This window comes from Vombatus ursinus, unplaced genomic scaffold (genome assembly GCF_900497805.2).
Source record: "Vombatus ursinus unplaced genomic scaffold, bare-nosed wombat genome assembly UNPS02014807.1, whole genome shotgun sequence".
Classification (NCBI taxonomy): Eukaryota; Metazoa; Chordata; class Mammalia; order Diprotodontia; family Vombatidae; genus Vombatus; species Vombatus ursinus.
The window spans coordinates 62,963,303-62,983,668 of NW_020954585.1; the positions used below are offsets into that span (position 1 = coordinate 62,963,303).

The 20,366-nt window shown below is 36.0% G+C and overlaps 1 protein-coding gene and 1 pseudogene across 4 annotated transcripts in view; one reads left to right on the forward strand and one right to left on the reverse strand.

Moving 5' to 3' along the window:
- The window catches only part of LOC114052057 (IQ domain-containing protein K-like), a 138,516-nt gene that overhangs the window by 113,205 nt on the left and 4,945 nt on the right, over window positions 1-20,366 (reverse strand). For all 4 annotated transcript variants that reach the window (XR_003570214.1, XM_027874469.1, XM_027874470.1 and 1 more), the window contains exons 2-3: window positions 7,368-7,432; window positions 2,031-2,169 (exon numbers count right to left, since the gene is read on the reverse strand). Coding sequence is in view for 3 of the 4 variants with exons in the window: in XM_027874469.1 (XP_027730270.1) it covers window positions 2,031-2,169; window positions 7,368-7,432 (204 nt within the window). In the remaining variant the exon portion in view is untranslated. The remainder of the gene's footprint in view (window positions 1-2,030; window positions 2,170-7,367; window positions 7,433-20,366) is intronic.
- On the forward strand, window positions 15,554-15,967 carry LOC114051973 (annotated as a pseudogene).

The window sequence follows — 20,366 nt, forward strand, 5'->3', positions numbered from 1 at the left end:
TATTCCAACCAAACTGGTCTTCCCTCTGTTCTTCACCCACAACAATGCCATTCCAATTCCATCCCACCACCTTACATGCCTTTGTATTGGCTATCCTCCATGCTTGGAAGGCACTCCCTCCAGTTGGCCTCATAGAATCCCCTCTTTTACTTCACTATGCATCTCAAGCACCACCTTCTAAACCTTCTATTTGATACTCAATTGCTCAAACCCTCTCCTCTCAAACTACCTTGTATTAGCTACTTTGTATTCGTTTTCATTTATTCTCTTTATATTTATTTTATATACACACATACATGTATTTTTGTTCTTCCCTAGTAGACTGTTAGCCCTTTGCAAGTAGAAATTGTTTGATTTGCTGTATTTATATCCATAGGGTCTAGAATACTGCTTAATACTTATTGATTGACTAATTATTAAGTAGCTTTTGCTAACAGAGGTTTCAAGGCAGGGAGCTAATAAATTGACTAATAACTGCCAAAATTAAAAAAAAAGATTATAAAAACTAAGTAATTCCTTTACAAAATCCAAAGCCTCAGATTTTTTTTCATAGGAAAACAGAACTTTATTTGAAAAATAAACTTTTAATTTTAAAAAGAAAAAAGAATATTCCAGTATAGAAATAATTACATATGTATGACTATTTATACGTATGCTTAAGAACTTACAGGATGCATGCTTTTAATGGTATGACTGACTCCCTCCATTGTCCCAGATCACAATCTTTATATAACTTCAGAGGTGATCTCTGAGAGGGGCTGTGGCCAAAAACTTTATCATCCAGCAGCCAACCTGGGGATGAGCCTTTTTATACTTAGCTACCCTGGTCTACAGATAACAGCTATAAAGTATATTTAGATACTAAAAAACTTTTCCAAGTTGGTAAAGCCTGTCAAGTGTTTGTACTCCTTTCAGAACCTAGATGAATAATTGTTGAATAATTGTAGCTGCATAGATCTGGTATATAAAAGTGTAGAAATTGTTGGCACAACAATATTTCAAAGTTTAGTGATAACAGGTAATAACGTTGATGCCCATGATTAATTGTGTTGGTTATTAATTTTGCTTGTCTATTTGTTTCAAGGGTTTTGTTTTTTCTTTTTTCTTTCACCAGTAAGGGGTGGGTGGGAGAAAGAAGAAATAAATGTTTGAAAATTGAAAAGAAAAGGTAAATTTAATTAAAATAAAAATAAGACCCAAAAAGCTCCCAACAAACCACTGATGCCCAGCATCCAAGTGAACAACAGAGAGAAGAAAAGATACTTATCATAAAACCTCCTGAGCCACCCAATCCATGTGTCTCTTTGTCAGGGTCTTTTTACATCTTTCTATCATTCTTCCTCTTTGCTTCCCACTTCCCTTACTTACCTAACTGTCCAGCATATAGCATTGAAGTGTGTGTGTGCATATGCACATTCAATTCAGTAAATATTTATTAGGTAACTAAGTAAATCTATGTGTCATTTGTCTTGTTTATTGAGTAAATACAACAAATAAAGAACATCATTTTTAAACTAAGTTTTTCTTCATCTAAGAAGCCTCCTCCAGACCTATTCTGATGTCCTTTCTTAGTGTGGATATGACCCGAGATTCTTAAAGGCTATGCTAGCACAGCACAATTTCTGGTAGGATCTGCCAAGCTGCAAAGTTATGGATGGGCCCAGTGATCAACTATGGGTGTGTCTTCTAAGAACCAGTTAAGTTCAGAGAGACTCATTGCCAGAATATATGAATGAATTTTTCAACCAGAGCAGTGCATCAAGAAGGCTATGAGGATGAGGAGGGGTAAGAATCAATCAGCATGAGTGGAGATGATGTCCGAAACAATGAAATCATGCACTCTTGAAGAACTGAAGTACAACTTTAAAAAGAAGTGAAATATTTTTCGCCTTTAAAAATTAAAAATAAACTAAGTTTCTTTTTTCATGTGACCCTCTTTTGATTTTTTTCCCCCTAAGGGTACCCACCCAATGCTCTATGGTAATGTCAAAGGGAAACCAGAGAGGATATTTTCTTATTATCTTACTTACATGTTTTGGGGTCAAAAACTTCTGGAGCTTCAGGTGCTACACAAGGTACATCTTGGACAATGGCATAATTTGGGGTAACTTGAAAAAAGTGTTCTGGACTTAAACCTGGGGAAACTGTTGCCTCCAATGGAGCAGAAACCTTTAAAAATCAATTTACATAAATGGTATAAATAATTTGGTTTTCCTTTATAGAATCACATAGAATTCAATATTAAATGTCTTTCTGGTGACCTAGATGCTGCAATTTCTTTTTTAATGATTACAATGGTATTATAATCATAAGCAGTTAGGTTTTTATGCCTTCCTATATTAATAAAGGCCAAACAGTATGAAATTCCTTGTTTCAATGACATCACAGATCCAGTTCCTACCTCATATATGTGCAAAGATATTACCATTGAGCATGCTGTAAAAAAAAAAATCATCAGATACTTACATAAAGAGAACTGTATTTGCAATCAGAAAATCTGGGTTCCCACTCTGGCTCCAATTACTATTAGGTGTGATTATGAGCAAGTACTGAATATTAAGAAGATATACCCATCACAACATACAGGAAAAAGAGTGGGAACATAATGGAGAACATCTGGATGAAGATCAACAGAGGCAGAAAGGAAAGTAATATTAACACTAAAATATATTACAGATCACCTGAGCAGAAAGAGGGAATACATGAGGAACACAGAAAACAGATCATAAGCCCAGCATAAAGACATAATCTAGAGGGATGGGGGACTTCAACTATCTGAATATTTGTTGGATTTTTTTCTCTGCCAAAAGCAGAGCAGCTAATAAATTCTTAGCTTTCCTTAATGATAGCTCGGCCCTTCAAAAGGAAGAAGTGACAAGGGCAACTATTATTCTGGATCTGATTTTTACCAATAAAGAAAAACTGGTTGCTGAATTATAAATGATTGGAATCTTGCAGCAAAGTGAACACTCCATTTTAGGATTTGTAATAGGGGAGAGAAAAGCCAAACATGGTATAACATGAACCCCTACATTTTGGATTACAGATATCAAAGGGCTTGGACAAAATACAGGGAGAATTCCATAGCTTGGAGCTCTAAAGGAAAAGACATTTCAGAAAGAATCAAAAGTTTTCAAGAGGAAAATTCTTTTTAAAAATATTTGAACAGGTATCTTTTGTTTTTATCACCTTCATTTCCGAATATCTCTCCTCTCCAGAGAACCATCCCTTGTAACAAAGAATAAAAGAGGAAAAAAAAATCAACAAAACTAATCAAGACATTGACAGAGTCTGACAATATAGATATTGTTCCACTCCTATAATCTCCCAGAGACATGACTGAATAACAACAACAACAACAATTTTAGCATAAGGTACTAGCAGCTGGAGAAGGATCAGGAAAAACTTCAAGCAGAAGATGGTTCATGAACAGAGCCTTGAAGAAAACTAAGAGTAACAACAGGAAGAGGTGAGGAGGAGGCTCACTGCAGAAATGAGGTACAGGCTTAGAGATGGGAGCCCCATGTAGTAAGAGTAGACAGGCCAGATTTGCTGGACAACAGTGTGCGTGAAGGGGACTCATGTGGTATAAGGCTGGAAAGGTAAATTTCAACCAGGCTATAAAGGGCTTTGAATGATAGAGGAGCTAGAAGGAATTATTGATATTTGATCCTGGAGACAAGAGGGAGCACCTGGAGTTTTTATCAAGTAGGGAAGTGACAGGGCCACGTGTGGAAGCTGGACTGAAATAGAAAGACTTGAGGCAGGGAGACTGAGCAGGAGACTACTGCAAAAGTCCAAGTAGGAGATGAGATAGACCCAAAGGAGGGTGAAAAATGAGGAAAGATGGAATTAAGGGCACATGTACAGATACCACATGGATTGGTTAAAGTAGGAGGAGCTATGCAATAGGACAGAAGACTTAGAGACTGCTTAACTATTAGAAAGGCTGACATATGGATGTAGAACTAGTAGCAATGGGTAGGAGCTGCAAAGAAGTACATTTAAGTCCAGTATGAGGAAAAATGTAACAAATAGAACTTTCCAAAAAGGGAATAGGCTGTGTACGGGTAGTAACAAGTTTCTAAAAGCCCTTCAAGCCTTGCTAAAGACCTGAAATGTGCCCAGCATCCCTATCACTCTAATGAAACTGATGCTCTCTCTACTATCACTAACAAATTACTAACTATCAAATTTTATGGTTTCTTCTCTATCCTTATTCTCTTTGACTTTCTGCTACATTTGACATACTTAAACTTGCCCACTCCCTCTTGAAATTGTCTTTCTCTGGCTTCTACAACATCTAGACCATTTTTGTTCTCTCCCTATATACCTCACTGACTACTTCTTTCCTCTCTTCCTCTGTTAACTTCCCTTTTCCACTTGCTCTCTTAGGACAGGTGTTTAGCAGGGCTTAGTCCTTAGCCTTCTCTTCTTGCTAAATTCAAAGAGTACGTCTATTTTCAGGGTTTCAATGGTCACTTATATAGCGATGACTGCCAAATTTATATCTCTCCCAAATACCAGTTCTTTATCTCTATTTGATGTGGATTTATTTTCTAAATTAAATTTTTAAATACAAAAATCTATTTTCTTTTTCTCCCAATAAAAAAAGAAAATCCTTATAACAACTACGTATAATCAAGAAAAACAAATTGCCACATTAGCCATGCCAATACATACATATGTAAATCTTCATTCTGAGTCCATCACCTCTCTACCAAAAGGTAGGTAGCTTGCTGTACATTTCTATTTGGATGCCTTGTCACCTCAAACTTAGGTACACATTCCTGACACAGTTTTCTGACCGACCAATAAACCAGGCAATATTGCACACATTCTCCAAAGATAAATGTATACATCTACTAAGCAAAAGAGAAATAGGTACATGTGAGGTAAAATACAACCAAGGAAATTTCAGTTCAGTGGTACAAGAAATATGTTGAACAACATTATCTATAACCTGTGGCCCAGAACTGTTCCAAGTGACTCCCCATGCTTTCTTCTTCTGGGAGAGTTTTACCTCCAGGGTAATCCTTTGAGGGAAAGAAGAAAGGAGAGTTGTCTTGACTGTTTTTGTTAGCTCTTTCTATTTTGAAATTTTGTCCAACTAAAAAGAGCCAGTCTTCTATTCAATGTATTGTTTGACTGAATGTTTTCATGATCACAAAGGGTCCTTTATACTTTCTGGAGAGACCAAGACACAAGATAAATTCCGATGTTCCCAGTGGAAATCTTCAGTGAAAGAATAAGCCAAAAAAGAGAATACTTAGTGAGAAGCCCCCTAAGATTGAACTCAGACCATGTAAATAAACCCAGAACCCATAAACAGAACAATTCTGTTTTCCACTTTGGTGCGTTTCCAGAGTCTCCAAAGGATTACCCTAGTTTTACACCCATCTTCCCCCCAAAGGCAAAAGCATTTCAGGTCACTCAAGTTAAACCCCTTCCCTGAGACCTGTACAATACACACAATCCAGGACTGATAAAGTGCACGTTTTGCTCTTCTACATCATGATCTGTTCCTTATTGCTAATAGGCCTCTTTTCATCCAGGAATTCTCCTGATGGGTCTAGGAATTTGCCATTGTTCAGAGTTTCACCTCTTCTCTCTAGGAGACTTAGTCTTATAACTCAATATTGTCCAGGAACTCCTTATCTTCTCTAGGAACCTTGGATTAGGAGCTTAGTGCTGACCTGGAATTCCTCTTACGAGGCTTGTAAAGTAAGGAATTCCTCTGTTTTTCTAGAATTACTCCATTGTTCTGCCACTAGCAATCATTGCTTTTTCTGTGCCTGTCCTCTTGTGGTGTTACATGGCTCGTGTTGAAGCCTGAAAGATGCACAGGCTTCCCCTCAATGGAAGAGAGTCCAAGTCTCTGTAGCCCCTCTCATCAGTGTCTCTCAGCTCGGTTTCTCTCCCTCTCCTTATTTCCCCTATTTAAAGGTCTAGTATTCCCAGGGAATATAGCTCAAGTGCTCTGAAACTAATAAACTGAATTAATGTAAAAATCAACTAGCCTTGGTGTCCATGGGGTAGCAATGAGAATTCATATACCATGAATGTCTGAACCAAAACCTCAAATGTAGTTGCTTGCCCCTTTGTGTTAGAGAACATCTACAACATCAAAACAAAGACTTCATTCTTTAGCCTTGTTAACTTCTTAATCTTGACCATGCTCCTCCTAGACATACCTTCTACATATTCAATAAAGTAGGACTTGGACACTTCTCTTTGAGTATAAAATCTGGCCCAGCCTCCACTTGTGGCTAAATCCACTTTTCTAGGTTTTCTTAATAGACAAAAGTACAGGGAAAGATAACAAAGCATGGCAAAGTTAAAAAAAAAAAAAGACACACTAAGCAAAGTGTGGGAAATTACACAGCTCTTTACTTAAAAGGGAGTTTATGGGGCAGCTAGGTGGCGCAGTGGATAGAGCGCCGGCCCTGGAGTCGGGAGGACCTGAGTTCAAATCCGGCCTCAGACACATAATACTTCCTAGCTGTGTGACTCTGGGCAAGTCAGTTAACCCCAATTGCCTCACTAAAAGAAAAAAAAAACACAAATAAAAAATAAAAAGGAGTTTGTTACTTCAGTCAAACTGCAAACAAAATCTGCATACTGTGGACTTGCCTTAGAATGTTAGAGCTGGAAAGAACCTTAGAGTTCATCCAGCTCTCCTTTTACAGATGTGGCAACTGAGGCCCAGAGGTGTTAAGTAGCACCAAGGTAACAGTAAATTAGTAACAGAGAAGATATAAAAAGACAGGTCTCCAAACTTTTGTTCTTTTTCAAGTTCAACACACTGCTTTTCCACTGTGAGGACACAGTGAAAGAAGTTGCGAGGGTAGTTTCAGCAAGGAAGTTAGTTTATTTGGCACCAAAGGTAAAGTATTATTTGTGTAGGTGATGTTTAACATCACCCTTATTCATGCTATAAGTTCATTGAAGACCATGTTTTATTCATCTTGTATTTCCCACAATATATGCATAACAAACAAAACTGCACATGCTCTTGAACAAAGTTGAGTAGATTTTGATTTCCCAGAAGAAACCACTTGCTAAATCTACTTCAATGGCATAGAAGAGTTAATGCATTTCTAAACATGTCACAAGCCTGTAACTACCCAAGTATAAGACAGGTTTTTGTTAATAATTTAGGCTACAAGTACTAAAGAGTAACTTCTTCCTTTGTGATAGAACAATTGTTAACAGAATTCTCAAATTTTAAGAGAAATCTCAAAAATTCTCAAGTTGCTAGTGCATAATTTTAGTATTTATTTAGTATTTAGTGCCGCAAATTAGTTCATATTGCCTCTTCAACCAAAAAACTGTTAGTGAAAGTCCAGGGACTGAGTAATACTCACAGTAATCACTGGCTGTTGTTTTACTTTATACCCTTCTGGAAAGGGAGGCTGCTCAGCTTCATATTCTAAAAAGGGAAAACATAACAGCAAAGCCCAAATATGTTTTGGCAAAGGCTTTCATACTTTAATGCCCTTTGTGAAGTTATTTTAAACTTTAGTTGGTAATTTTAAAAATGACAAAACCTCTTTTTCACAAATATGAGCTTAATTAACTTTCAATTTACCCCCACAATCCTTTGATCTTTAGGGATGGGGAGGAGGAGTGACAGTGCAGCTAATGAATATGTGTGGAGGATGGGCGGGGAGCAATGGGGAGTAATGCTGATCTGGAAGCTACTATGCTCCTCTTCCTTCTGAATGGGAATTTGCAGAAAACAGAGGGAGGCTGGAGTAGGGCAGCAGATTCTGGGATGAGTAAGAAGGCTATCACTGGCAGGTAACTGAGAAATCAAAGAATCAAAGAACAAACCTCATTTCAAGTAGAGATTATGTCATCTTTTTCTACTTACATCCCTAGTACACAATATAGTGCCTGGTTCATAAAAGGCATTTAATAAATACTTGATGATTTATTGATGAAGGATCATCTAATACAATCCCACCATCTTACAGATAAGGAAAGTGAGGCCCATAGATATCAAAGGACTTGCTAAGGACCACATAGCTAGTTAACAGCAGAGCCCAGAGTAGAAACCAGGTCTCCTGATTTTCATTCCTTGAAACACACAAGACATCTTTCAAAAAATAATTCCTCTCTAAATAAATAAATCCTTAGATAAATCCAACAAACAGATTTCTAAGTGCCTACTAGGTGGAGAGTACCATATTTATCCCTCAGGACATACATGGTTTACCTAAAACACAAGCCTTCCCTTACAGTATTTACATTACAGTCTAGTTGTTTAGTCATTCAGTGGAGTCTGTCTTTTTGTGACCACCCCCCCAATTTGAGGTAGTAGGGCAATATAAAAAAAATAAGTAACTATAATGCAAAATAATACATAATAGGTACATAAAAGAAATGCAAAGTCTTATGTGAACTCAGAAAATACAGAATAATTCTGCACACATTTTCAGACATGAACAATGTATGAATTTGCTTCGACTATACCTGTTTGTTACAAAGGAGGGCTCTTATTTTGGGGGAAGATGGGGAGGACAGTACATGGGTAAGTATTAATAATGATGAAAAAAAAAGAGCTTCAATGAAACATTAAAAATATGCAAGGGAACAGAAGAAAGTTTAGAATGGAAGTTAGCCAAACATGCCTGTTTTGATATTATCATGTTGAAAATAATACACATTTTAAAAAAGTGAATGTAATAGGAGCTCAGTTTCATATACAATCTTCTTTTTGTGTTCTTTGTATATATATTTATTCATGTTTGTTAAGTTAATGAAAAAAAAAAAAAGACTCACATTGATTCCTGGCATCAGAGAAGGCTTCATGGAAGAAGTAGCATTTATACTGTGCTTTAAGAGATGGGTATGATTTCATTTCAACCCAATTCAACAATCGTTTATGAAATGCTTACTTTATGCAAACTACTGTACTAGGCATTGAGTATATAAAAATGAAAAAACAAAGAAACCACTGTCCCTGTAATTAAGGAGCTTACAATCTAATGAGGGATTAAAATATAAATGCAAATAACTTTAGCACAAGATATAAAATGATTACATGAAAAAATAATAAATACTGTAAAAATATCATAGAGGTCCAGATTAGGTTTCAAAGGGTCTGTAAGCTTGGATGGGAAAAAAAATTACATCTTTATTTTCAACCTCTAACTGAAATTTAGCATTTCCTTCAATTATGATTTTTAAAAAATTATTATTCTGAAAGGGGTCCATAGGTTTCCCCAGACTGTTAAACAGAGCCATGACACAAAAAAGGTAATAAACCCTTAATAAAATATTACTGAGGGAAAAGGTGGATTTAGAGAAACATGGGATGACTTATATGAATTGATACAGAGATTAATGAGTAGAACCAAGAAAACAATATATACAGTGACTACAACATAGTAAAGAAGAACAGTTTTGAAAGACAAGGACACTAATCAATACAATCACCAATGAGAACTCAAAATATGCAGAATAATATACACAATTTTGTATAAAGTCTATGTATGGATTTGTTTTGCTTGACTATGCTTATGTGTCACAAAGGAGGCTTTGTTGCTGTTGCTGCTGCTGCTGCTGTGTTTTAATACAAGAGGGAAGAGATTTGGAGGAATGGGAGGGAGCAATAAAGAGGTCCAAAAAAAGAACAAAAATATGGTTACTGAAGCACTTAAAAATACACAGAAGAGTATGCAAGTTCAGAGGAAGACACAGCAAAACAACACAGATCTAAAATTAACATGCTGGAATGTATTAAACATTTTTTTAAAAAGCACACTAGGATATTCATAGTTTCATATATAGTTCCCTTTTCTATTCTTCTTTACATATAAATTATTCATGTTAATTAATGCTTGTCAAGTAAAGAAAAAATAAAAAAATAATAATTTTTTGAAGAGTAATGAACTGAAAACCAAAAGACCTGAGTTCTAGTCTAGTTAACTAACTGTATGACCTTGGTCAAGTCTCTTAACATGGAGAGAACAAATTATAAGGTGTGGAAGAATAACTTCTAGCTTGTAGAATCAGTAAATATATCAGTGAAGAGATATCTCCAGAACTGCGCATTGAAGTTTATACTTATTTCAGGAATGAGAGATGTTCACAGGCAGAAGTAAGTGAAGGTGGGATGGGCTCAGGAAATAGACCAAAACTGGCTAGAGTGTACAACGAGTAAATAAAATTAATTGGGAAAGGTAGATTGGAGTCCTATTATGGTGGGACTTGAATACTAGCCTGTTCAGTAGACAATAGGTGAAACTAAAAGTTTTTTAGCAAGAGAGTGGCATGGTCAGACCAATGCATCAAGAAGTTTAGATTAGCAATGGTTATGAAGAATGGAGAGGAGAAAGATGGGAGACAGAAAGCTATTGTAATCGTCTAAGTAAGAGGCCTGAATTAGAGCAGTTATCAATAGAACTAGGGAAGTTATGCAGAAGACTTATAGGACCATGGACTTTACAGCTTACCTAGTCCAAACCCTTCATTTTACTGATGAGAAAACTGAGGTCCAGAGTGGCAAGAAGGACTTGTCCAAAGGCACAGAGTAGCAGGGCCAAAATTTGAATCCAGTTCCTCTGATTCTAAATTTAGCACAAGTTCTACTTCACCAGTTTTAGAAGGGAAATAATGAGTTCAATTTGAGACATACTGAGTTTGATATGTCAATGGAACAACCAGGTAGTTGCACAACTGGAGATAAGTGAGAGGTCAGAGTTAGAGATACAGATTTTGGACTTATTCCTAAAGAGTTGAAAGCATAAGAAGAAAATTTGCCAAAGGAGAAAACACAGAGAATAGAGTGCTCATAAGTGCTCAGTGAAGTCGGAGCAGAACAAAGAATATAAAACATGAGAGGAGAGAATATCAAGATGGAGAAGGTGGTCAACAGTTTAAAGGCCAAGGACACCAAGAGCTAAGAAACATTATTATAAGGAGCAGAGAGAAAGAGGTGACTATGAAAGAAGATATAGATTCTAAGGTCATAGATTTGTAGATTATAGATTTAGAGTTGGAAGAGAGCTTAGAGGTCATCTAATAAAACCTCCTCATTTTACAGATGAGGAAATTGAGGCCAAGAGAGTTTAAAGGACTTGCCTCAGTTCCCACAGGTGGCAAAGCAATCTGAATCTAGGTGCATTGATTCCAAATATAACTTTCTCCCACTGTACCGCACAACCTTACCAAAGGGGGTTAAACAACCTAAAATTGGAGTACTCAATCTTCTCAGTAAAATTGAGGAAGAGATCACATGCTAAATAGAAGGGGGTGAAGATACAGGGGAGAGAAGAAAGTCTGGAAGACCCATTTGGGGGACTATAAGGACTCTAAGAGAGATTAATAATCAACCAACAAGCATTTAATTAAACACCTATGTAACAAGAACTGTGCTAGGGTTCAGGGGATACAAAGACAAAAGTAAACTAATCCCTGCCCTCAGGAGGCTTACATTCTATTGAGGGAACAGTATGTACAAAATATATATAGGGTAATAATGTTGGTAGGGAAGGTACTAGCAAGTGATAGGATCAGGAAAGATATCAATAGGATAGATAGCATGGAAAAAGATTTGGGGAAGATGCCCAGAAATACTTTTAGGAATATTTTGAAAGCTTCTAAGTCAAAATTGAATATCTAATGCTGATTATAAATTATTGGTGCTTGAACCAGGAGAACATTGTACACAGTAACAGCAACATTGTGCGATGACTAATTTTGATAGACTTAGTTCTTCTCAGCAATTCAAAGGTCTAAGACAATTCCAAAAGATGGAAAATACTATTTATATCCAGAAAAAGAACTATGGAGTGTGAATGCAGATCAAAGCATACTATTTGCTCTCTTTCTGTTGTTGTTTCTTCTTTCTCCTGGCTCCTCGCATTGGTTCAAATTCTTCTTTATAACATGACTAATGTGAAAATATGTTTAATATGAACATATATAGAGAGCCTATATCAGATTGCATGCCATCTTGGGGAGGGGGGAGAGGAGTGAGAGCGAGAAAATTCAGAACTCCAAATCTTATGGAAGTGAATGTTGAAAACTAAAAACAAATAAATTAATAAAAAATGAAAAGAAATTACTGCTGCTTTCAAAACTAGTTTACTTTTATTTGCAATTTTTTAAAAGATAACTATCCTGAGATTGCCTAGGCTCTTCAAAATCTGTTGCTACCTTTTCAGCCTGACCTGATACTATTTATATAACCATATTGTCTGTCCACTCGAACCCAATTATTCCTGAACCTCCTTTTTGCCCTCATTGTTACCTCAGGGCTTTCTTGTTTGGTTAACATGCCTTTTAGCTACCACACTTCTTAAAGGTTTTGACCCTATAGCAAGCCATTTCTAGGGTATCTGTTGTTATTCAGTCGTGTTCAACTCTTCATGACCCCTTTTGGGATTTTCTTGGCAAAGACACTGAAGGGGTTTGCCATATCCTTCTCCAGCTCATTTTACAGATGAGGAGAATGAGGCAAAGAGGGTTAAGTGACTTGACCAGGGTCACACAGCTAGTAAGTGTCTGAGGTCAGATTTGAACTTGGGGAGACTTCCTGACTCTTATGCCATACTGTATCACTTAGCTGTCCTTTTCTATGAAATAAATTCTGCTATTAACTTCTTCATACCCTTTTAAATTACCCAGCTGACCCCAGTCATCTACCTTGTCAACTCCTACTTAAGGGGACTGAGTTTCTGAAGGCAGCCACAAAATCTAAGTGCTTGGATCATTGGACGTATCACTTAACCTCACATGGGTCTTGTGGATGCATGGTAAACTTTAATGGCTCCTTAATAGTTTTAGGGTTAAATAAAACATTCTATTTTTGGTACTTAAAAGTCCTTCTCAACCTGACTCCAGCCTGCCTTGCCAGGCTTGCTCCATATTACTCCCTTCATGTGCTCTATGTTCCAATCAAACTGTTCCTTTTTATTATTTTTTTTTTTATTTTTAGGCAATTGGGGTCAAATTTTAGACAGTGTCAAGTGTTTGGTCTGAGGTCGAATTTGAACTCAGGTCCTCCTGACTTCAGAACCAGTGCTCTATCTAACTGTTCTTCTTGCACAACACTCCATTCCCCTTTTCTGTGCCTTGCAACTCTTGGCATTAGTTGTCTCCCATGCCTGGAATGTACTCCTTCCTCACCTTGGTCTCTGAATCCAGTATCCTTCCAGATTTCATTATTTATTGTAAAGAAAATGCTTTGTTAAACCATAAAGCACAAATGCACCTGGTGCTCTCTCTCTCTCTCTCATACACACACACACACACACTTTTTGTTTAGCCCTGTGATTTCAGCAGTGTGGGGAACTTCTGATGTGGAATATCTCTCCACTGATACAGACTGCTGATTCATCTATAAAGCATAGTCTTAGATTGCTGCCTGGAACACTGAGTGGTTATGGTATTTGCCCATAATGTACATATCAGAGGAAAGACTTGAGCTCAGATCTTTTTTTTTAACTTTTTATATTAGATTTTTTAAAATTACATATGAAAACAATTTTTAACATTCATTTTTTAAAATTTTGAGTTCCAAATTCTTTTCCTCCTCCTTGAGAAGGCAAGCAAATTGATACAGATTGTACATGTTCAGGGCAGCTAGCTGGCACAGTGGATGGGCCTAGAGTCAAGAAGACTCATCTCACCAACTTCAAATTTGGCCTCAGACACAAATTCTCTAATCAATGGTGATTTGGAGCATTTTTTCATATGACTGTGGATAGCTTTGATTTCTTCTTCTAAAAACTGCCTGTTCATATCCGTTGTCTATTTATCAAGTGGGGAAGGACTCTTATTTTTATAAATTTGACTCAGTTCTCTATATATTTGAAAAATAAGGCCTTTAAGAGAGAAACTTGCTACAAAAAAATTTCCCCAGTTTTCTGCTTTTCTTCTAATTTTGGCTGCATTTATTTATTTGTACAAAACTTTTTAAATTAATGTAATCAAAATTATCCATTTTACTTCCCACAATGCTCTCTGTCTCTTACTTGGTCATAAATTTCTTCCCTTCTCCACAGATCTGACAGGTAAGATATTCCATGCTCCCCTAATTTGCTTATGATATCACTCTTTATGTCTAAATCATGTACCCATTTTGTCCTTATCTTGGTACATGGTGTGAGATACTGGTCTATACTTAGCTTCTGCTATACTGTTTTCTAGTTTTCCCAGCAATTTTTGTCAAATAGTGAGTTCTTGTCCCAAAAGCTTGGATCTTTGCATTTATCAAACACTGGGTTATTAGGGTCATTTACTACTGTCTATTGTGCACCTAATCTATTTCACTGGTTTACCACTCTTTTTCTTAGCCAGTACCAGATTGTTTTGATAATTACCACTTTGTAAAAGAGTTTGAGATCTGGTTCTGCTAGGTTGCCTACTTTCACTTTTTTTTTCCATTGATTTCCTTGATATTCTTGACCTTTTGTCCTTCCAGATGAATTTTGTCACTATTTTTTCTAACTCTATAAAATAACTTTTTGGTAGTTTAATTGGTATGGAACTGAATAAGTAAATTAACTTAGGTAGAATTGTCATTTTTTTATTATATTGGCTCAGCCTACCCATGAGCAATTAATATTTCTCCAACTATTTATATCTGACTTAATTTGTATGAAAAGTGTTTTGGAACTGTGTTCATTCAGTTCCTGGATTTCTCTTGGCAAGTAGACTCCCAAGTATTTTATGTTGTCTATAGTTATTTTACGTGGAATTTCTCTTTCTATCTCTTACTGCTGAACTTCGTTGGTAACATACAGAAATGCTGATAATTTACGTGAGTTTATTTTACATTCCGCAACTTTAAGTTGTTAATTATTTCAACTAGTTTTTAAGGTGATTCTCCAGGATTCTCTAAGTATGCCATTATATCATCTGCAAAGAATGATAGTTTTGCTTTCTCACTGCCAATTCTAATTCCTTTAATTTCTTTTTCTTCTCTAATTGTTAAAGGTAGCATTTCTAGTATAATATTGAATAATAGTGGTGATAATGAGCATCCTTGCTTCCTACCTGATCTGGCTTATCCCCATTACAGATAATGCCTGCTGATGATATTATTAGATAAATACTACTTATCATTTTAAGGAAAGCTCCATTTATTCCTATGCTTCCTACTGTTTTTAATAGGAATGACTGTTGTATTTTGTCAAAAACCTTTTCTGCATCTATTGACGTAATCATATGATTTTCCTTGTTTTTGTTATTGATATGGTCAATTATACTAATAGTTTTCCTCATATTGAACCAGACCTGAATTTCTGAAGTGTATGATCTTTGATATATTGCTGTAATCTCTTTGCTAGTGTTCTGTTTAAAATTTTTGCATCAATATTCATTAGGGAAATTGGTCTATAGTTGTCTTTCTCTGTTTTTGTTCTTCCTGGTTTAGGTATCTGCACCATATTTGTGTTGTAAAAGGAATTTGATAGGACTCCTTTGCCCATTTTTTCAAATAATTTATATAGTATTGGAATTCATTGGTCTTTAAATGTTTGGTAGAAATCACTTGTAGCCTTTCCCTCTCCTGCTGCTCGAGGAGCCTGCTGCCACCATGAATGACACTGTAACTATCAGAACCAGGAAGTTCATGACAAACAGACTTCTTCAGTGTAAACAGATGGTTGTAGATGTCCTTCATCCTGGAAAGGCCACAGTGCCCAGGACAGAAATTTGAGAAAAACTGGCCAAGATGTACAAGACAACTGCAGATGTCATTTTTGTCTTTGGATTCAGAACCCATTTTGGCAGTGGAAAAACAACAGGCTTTGGCATGATTTATGATTCCCTTGACTATGCAAAGAAAAATTAATCAAAGCACAGACTTGCAAGGCATGGCCTGTATGAGAAGAAAAAGACATCAAGAAAACAGCGAAAGGAACACAAGAACAGAATGAAGAAAGTCAGAGGTACTGCAAAAGCAAATGTTGGTGCTGGCAAAAGAAGGAATAAAAGGTACTATGGATGATGTTTATCCAGGAAGATAAATTTTCATCGGAGAATAAATAAACTACGTAAAAACAAAAAAAAATCACTTATAAATTCATCTGGTCCTGAGGATTTCTTCATAGGAAGCTCATTGTTGGCTTGTTCAATTTCTTTTTCTAAAATAGGATTATTTAAGTATTCTATTTCCTCTTCTGCTAATCTGGGCAATTTCTATTTTTGCAAATATTCATTCATTTCACTTAGATTGTTAGATTTATTGGCATATTCGTTGGCATATAATTGGCCAAATAGCTCCTAACAATTGCTTTTATTTCCTCTCAATTGCTAGTGAATTAACCCTTTTCATTTTTGATACTGGTAATTTGGTTTTCCTCTTTCTTTTTTTAAATCAAATCAACCGATGGTTTATCTATTTTATTGTGTTGGTTTTTTTTCCATAAAATCAGCTCCTAGTTTTACATATTAGTTTCAATTACTTTCTTACTTTCAATTTCATTAATCTTTCCTTTGATTTTCAGTATTTCCAATTTGATGTTTAACTGAGGATTTTTAATTTGTCCCTTTTCTGGTTTTTTTTTTTAGTTGCATACCCAATTCATTGATTTGCTTGAAATTAATATTATTTATATTATATAATTATATATCACATAATATTATACTGTTACATTAATAACTAACTATTAACTTGTGATCCACTCTTTTCTTCTTCTTCTTTTTTTTTTTTGTGGTGAGGATATTGGGGTTAAGCAACTTGCCCAGGGACACACAGCTAGTAAGTGTCCAGTGTCTGAGGTCAAACTTGAACTCAGGTCCTCCTTACCCCAAGGCCGGGAGCTCTATGCACTTCACCGTCTAGCTGCCCCATGATCCATTCTTTTCTTACTGTTTCAGTTAAGAACCAACTCCTGAAAAGGTAAGTCAGCCTCTGAAGGGCATGGCTGACTGATGAAATTGCTCAAGCCCTCAAGGCACATGCTTATTAGGATCCCACTTAACCAGGAGACATAATTTCTATTTAGAGTATAAACAGAATCCGGTTCTAGTGACCCTTTGCCTGGGTGAAGAACCATCCCCCCTTTAACACCTTCCATTAGAGTTTAGGGAAACCCAGCTCATGAAGGAGAAAACTAGACAGAAATCTGGATGGAAATGACTTTCACTGCCCCAATGCCTTGAGGCTACTGAGTCTCATGATCAAGCCACATTCACAGCAGGAGGAGCTGAAGACTTTTAGCTCACCTCCTCATTAAATGTCCACCAATCAAAGTTGAGTTACACTGTCAGGGGAGTGCCCTTTCAGAAGGGATTTAAGGCATTTCAGGGTCTCCCTTGGTGTCTTTGGTTAACTGAGAAAAACACTGACCATCAATTTCTTGATTACAGGCTACTCTAATTAATAAATTGTTTATTACCTCAAAACTCTGCTTTTGGGGTTTTCATTCATTAAAATCCTTTCTCCATTTTATTGATGAAAGTGTTTAAAGTTATAAATTTTCCCCTAAGTACTGCTTTGGCAATATCCCCTAAATTTTGGCATGTTGTCTTATTATTGTCATTCTCTTTAATGAAACTGTTTCTATGATTTGTTCTTTTGTTGTGGTCTAGGGGTGCTGGGCACCCTGAAATGCAAGGGTACAGGGCATGAGTCAGCTACAAAAGAATCCAACCACTCAAGCCTTCTTTCTTTCAGTCAGAATCACGGTTTACTGTGACACTAATACAAGCAGGCTAGATTTTAAGAATCTGAGTATTTGATGAGGGTAAGATTGATATTTTACACAGAAAGACTGTGAGAAGATCTGGATGGGATTAAGGAGTGACCAGTAGCCTGGGATAGGGCCAGGTACAGACAAAGGAAGGAGTTAAATGGCAGGAGAGCCCCAGTGAAAAGGCATTTAAAAGGATTATTGACTGGGATGGGCCTGGTTTCTGGGGGCTTTACATCCAGGTCCCAAATACATGGTCTTTTCCTTTTAGGGCTCCATCATTAGCACCCTATCACTTTTACCCAATCATTCTTTAGGATTAGATTATTTAGTTTCCAAGTAATTTTTTATCTATGTTTCTTTGGCCCTTTATTGAATGTAATTTTTATTGCATTATGACATGAAAAGGATGCATTTAATATTGCTGCTTTTCTGAATTTGACTGGAAGATTTTTATATCCTAATATTTGCTCAATTTTTGTGTAGGTTCTATGTACCACTGAGAAAAAGTGATATTTCCTTCTATTCCATTCAGCTTTCTCCACAGGTCTATCATAGCTAACTATTCTAAAATTCTATTTATCTCCTTAACTCCTTTATTTTATGGTTAGGTTTATCTAGTTTTATCTAGTTTATCTAGTTTAACTAGTTTATCTAGTTGAGTCCTCTACTAATATAGTTTTACTATTTCCTCCTATAACTCATTTAACTTTTCCTTTAAGAATTGGGACACTATACCATTTGATGCACATATTGAAATTATTGCTTCATTGTCTATAGTATCTTTTTTTTTTTTTGCAAAATAAAGTTTCCCTGCTTATCTCTTTTAATTAGACTATTTTTGCTTTTGATTTGTCAGAGATCATGATTGCTACCCCTGCTTTCTTTTTTTACATCAGCTGAAGCATAATAGATTATGCTCCTGCCCCTTATTTTTACTTTGTATGTGTCTCTCTGCTTCAACTGTATTTCTTATAAACAATATATTATTGGATTCTGGGTTTTTAATCCATTCTGCTATCTGCTTCCATTTTATAGGTGAGTTAATCCCATTCACATTCATAATTGCAAACTGTGTATTTCCCTCTATCCTTTATTTTCCTCCATCTCTCTCTGTCTCTCTCTCCCTGTCCCCCCTCAAAAGTTTGTTTTACTTCTGACCACTGCCTACCCCAATCTGCCCTCCCTTCTATCACCCCTTCTGTTATTCCATTCCCTTCTTACTTCCCTGTAAGGCAAGATAGATTTCTATACCCAACTGAGTATGTATGTTATTCCCTCTTTGAGCCAATTTCAATGAGTAAGGTTTAAGTGTTACTCAACACCTCCCCACCTCTTCTTCCCCTCCACTGTAAAAACTTCCTTTCATGCCTCTTTCATGTGAAATAATTTACCCCATTTTGCCTCTCCCTTCTCCCAGTATATCTCTTTTTCTCACCTCTTAATTTTTTAATCATCCTATCATAGTCAATTTACACCCATGCCCTCTATGTATACACCTTCTAGCTGTCCTAATAATAATAAAATTCTTAGCAATTACAAGTATCATCTTTCCATGGAAGAATGTATACAGTTTAACTTTGTTGAATCTCTTAAAATTTCTCTTTCGTGTTTTCCTTCTTGTGCTTCTCTTGAGTCTTGTATTTGAAAGTCACATTTTCTATTCAGCTCTGGTCTTCTCATCAGGAATGTTTAAAAGTCCTCTACTTCACTGAATATCTATTTTTCTCCCTGAAGAATTATACTCCATTTTTCTGGATAGATTATTCTTGGTTGTAATCCAAGCTCCTTTGCCTTCTGGAATATCACATTCCAAGTCCTCTAATCCTTTAATGCAGAAGCTGCTAAATCTTGTGCTATCCTGACTACAATTCCATAATATCTGAATTGTTTTTTCTGGCCATTGGCAATATTTTCTCCTTGACCTGGAAGCTCTGGAATTTGGCTAAAATATTCCTGGGAATTTTTACTTTGGTGTCTTTTTCAGGAAGTGATCAGTGGATTCTTTCTATTTTTATTTTATCCTCTGGTTCTAGGATATCAGGAAGTTTTTCTTGATAATTTCTTGAAATATGTTGCCTAGGTTCTTTTTTTGATCATGGCTTTTGGATATTCCAATAATTCATAAATTATCTCTCCTGGATCTATTTTCCAGGTCAGTTGTTTTTCCAATAAGATATTTCACATATTCTTTTATTTTTTCATTCTTCTGATTTTGTTTTATTGTTTCTTGATGTCTCATGAAGTCATTAGCTTCCACCTGCCCAATTCTAATTTTTAAGAAATTATTTTCCTATATGTTTAATAGAAATATATATGTATAGTATGTATCAGATTGAGTGCTATCTTGGGGAGGAAGGTGGAGAAAGAGAGGGAGAAAAATTTGAAGCTCAGAAGCTTATGGAAGTGATTGTTGATAATTCAAAATAAATTAATTTAAAAAAAGAAATTATTTTCTTATGACAAATGTTGGAGGGGATGTAGGAAAAATGAGACGCTGGTGCACTATTGGTGGAGTTGTGAACTGATTCAGCCATTCTGTAGAGCAATTTGGAACTATAACTAAAGGGCTATTAAAACCATGTATGTCCTTTGACCTAGCAATACCGATACTGGATGTGTATCCCAAAAGAGATAAAAATCAAAAAGGAAAAGGACCTATATGTACAAAAAGATTTATAGCAGCTCTTTTCTGTTGGCAGAGGATTGGAA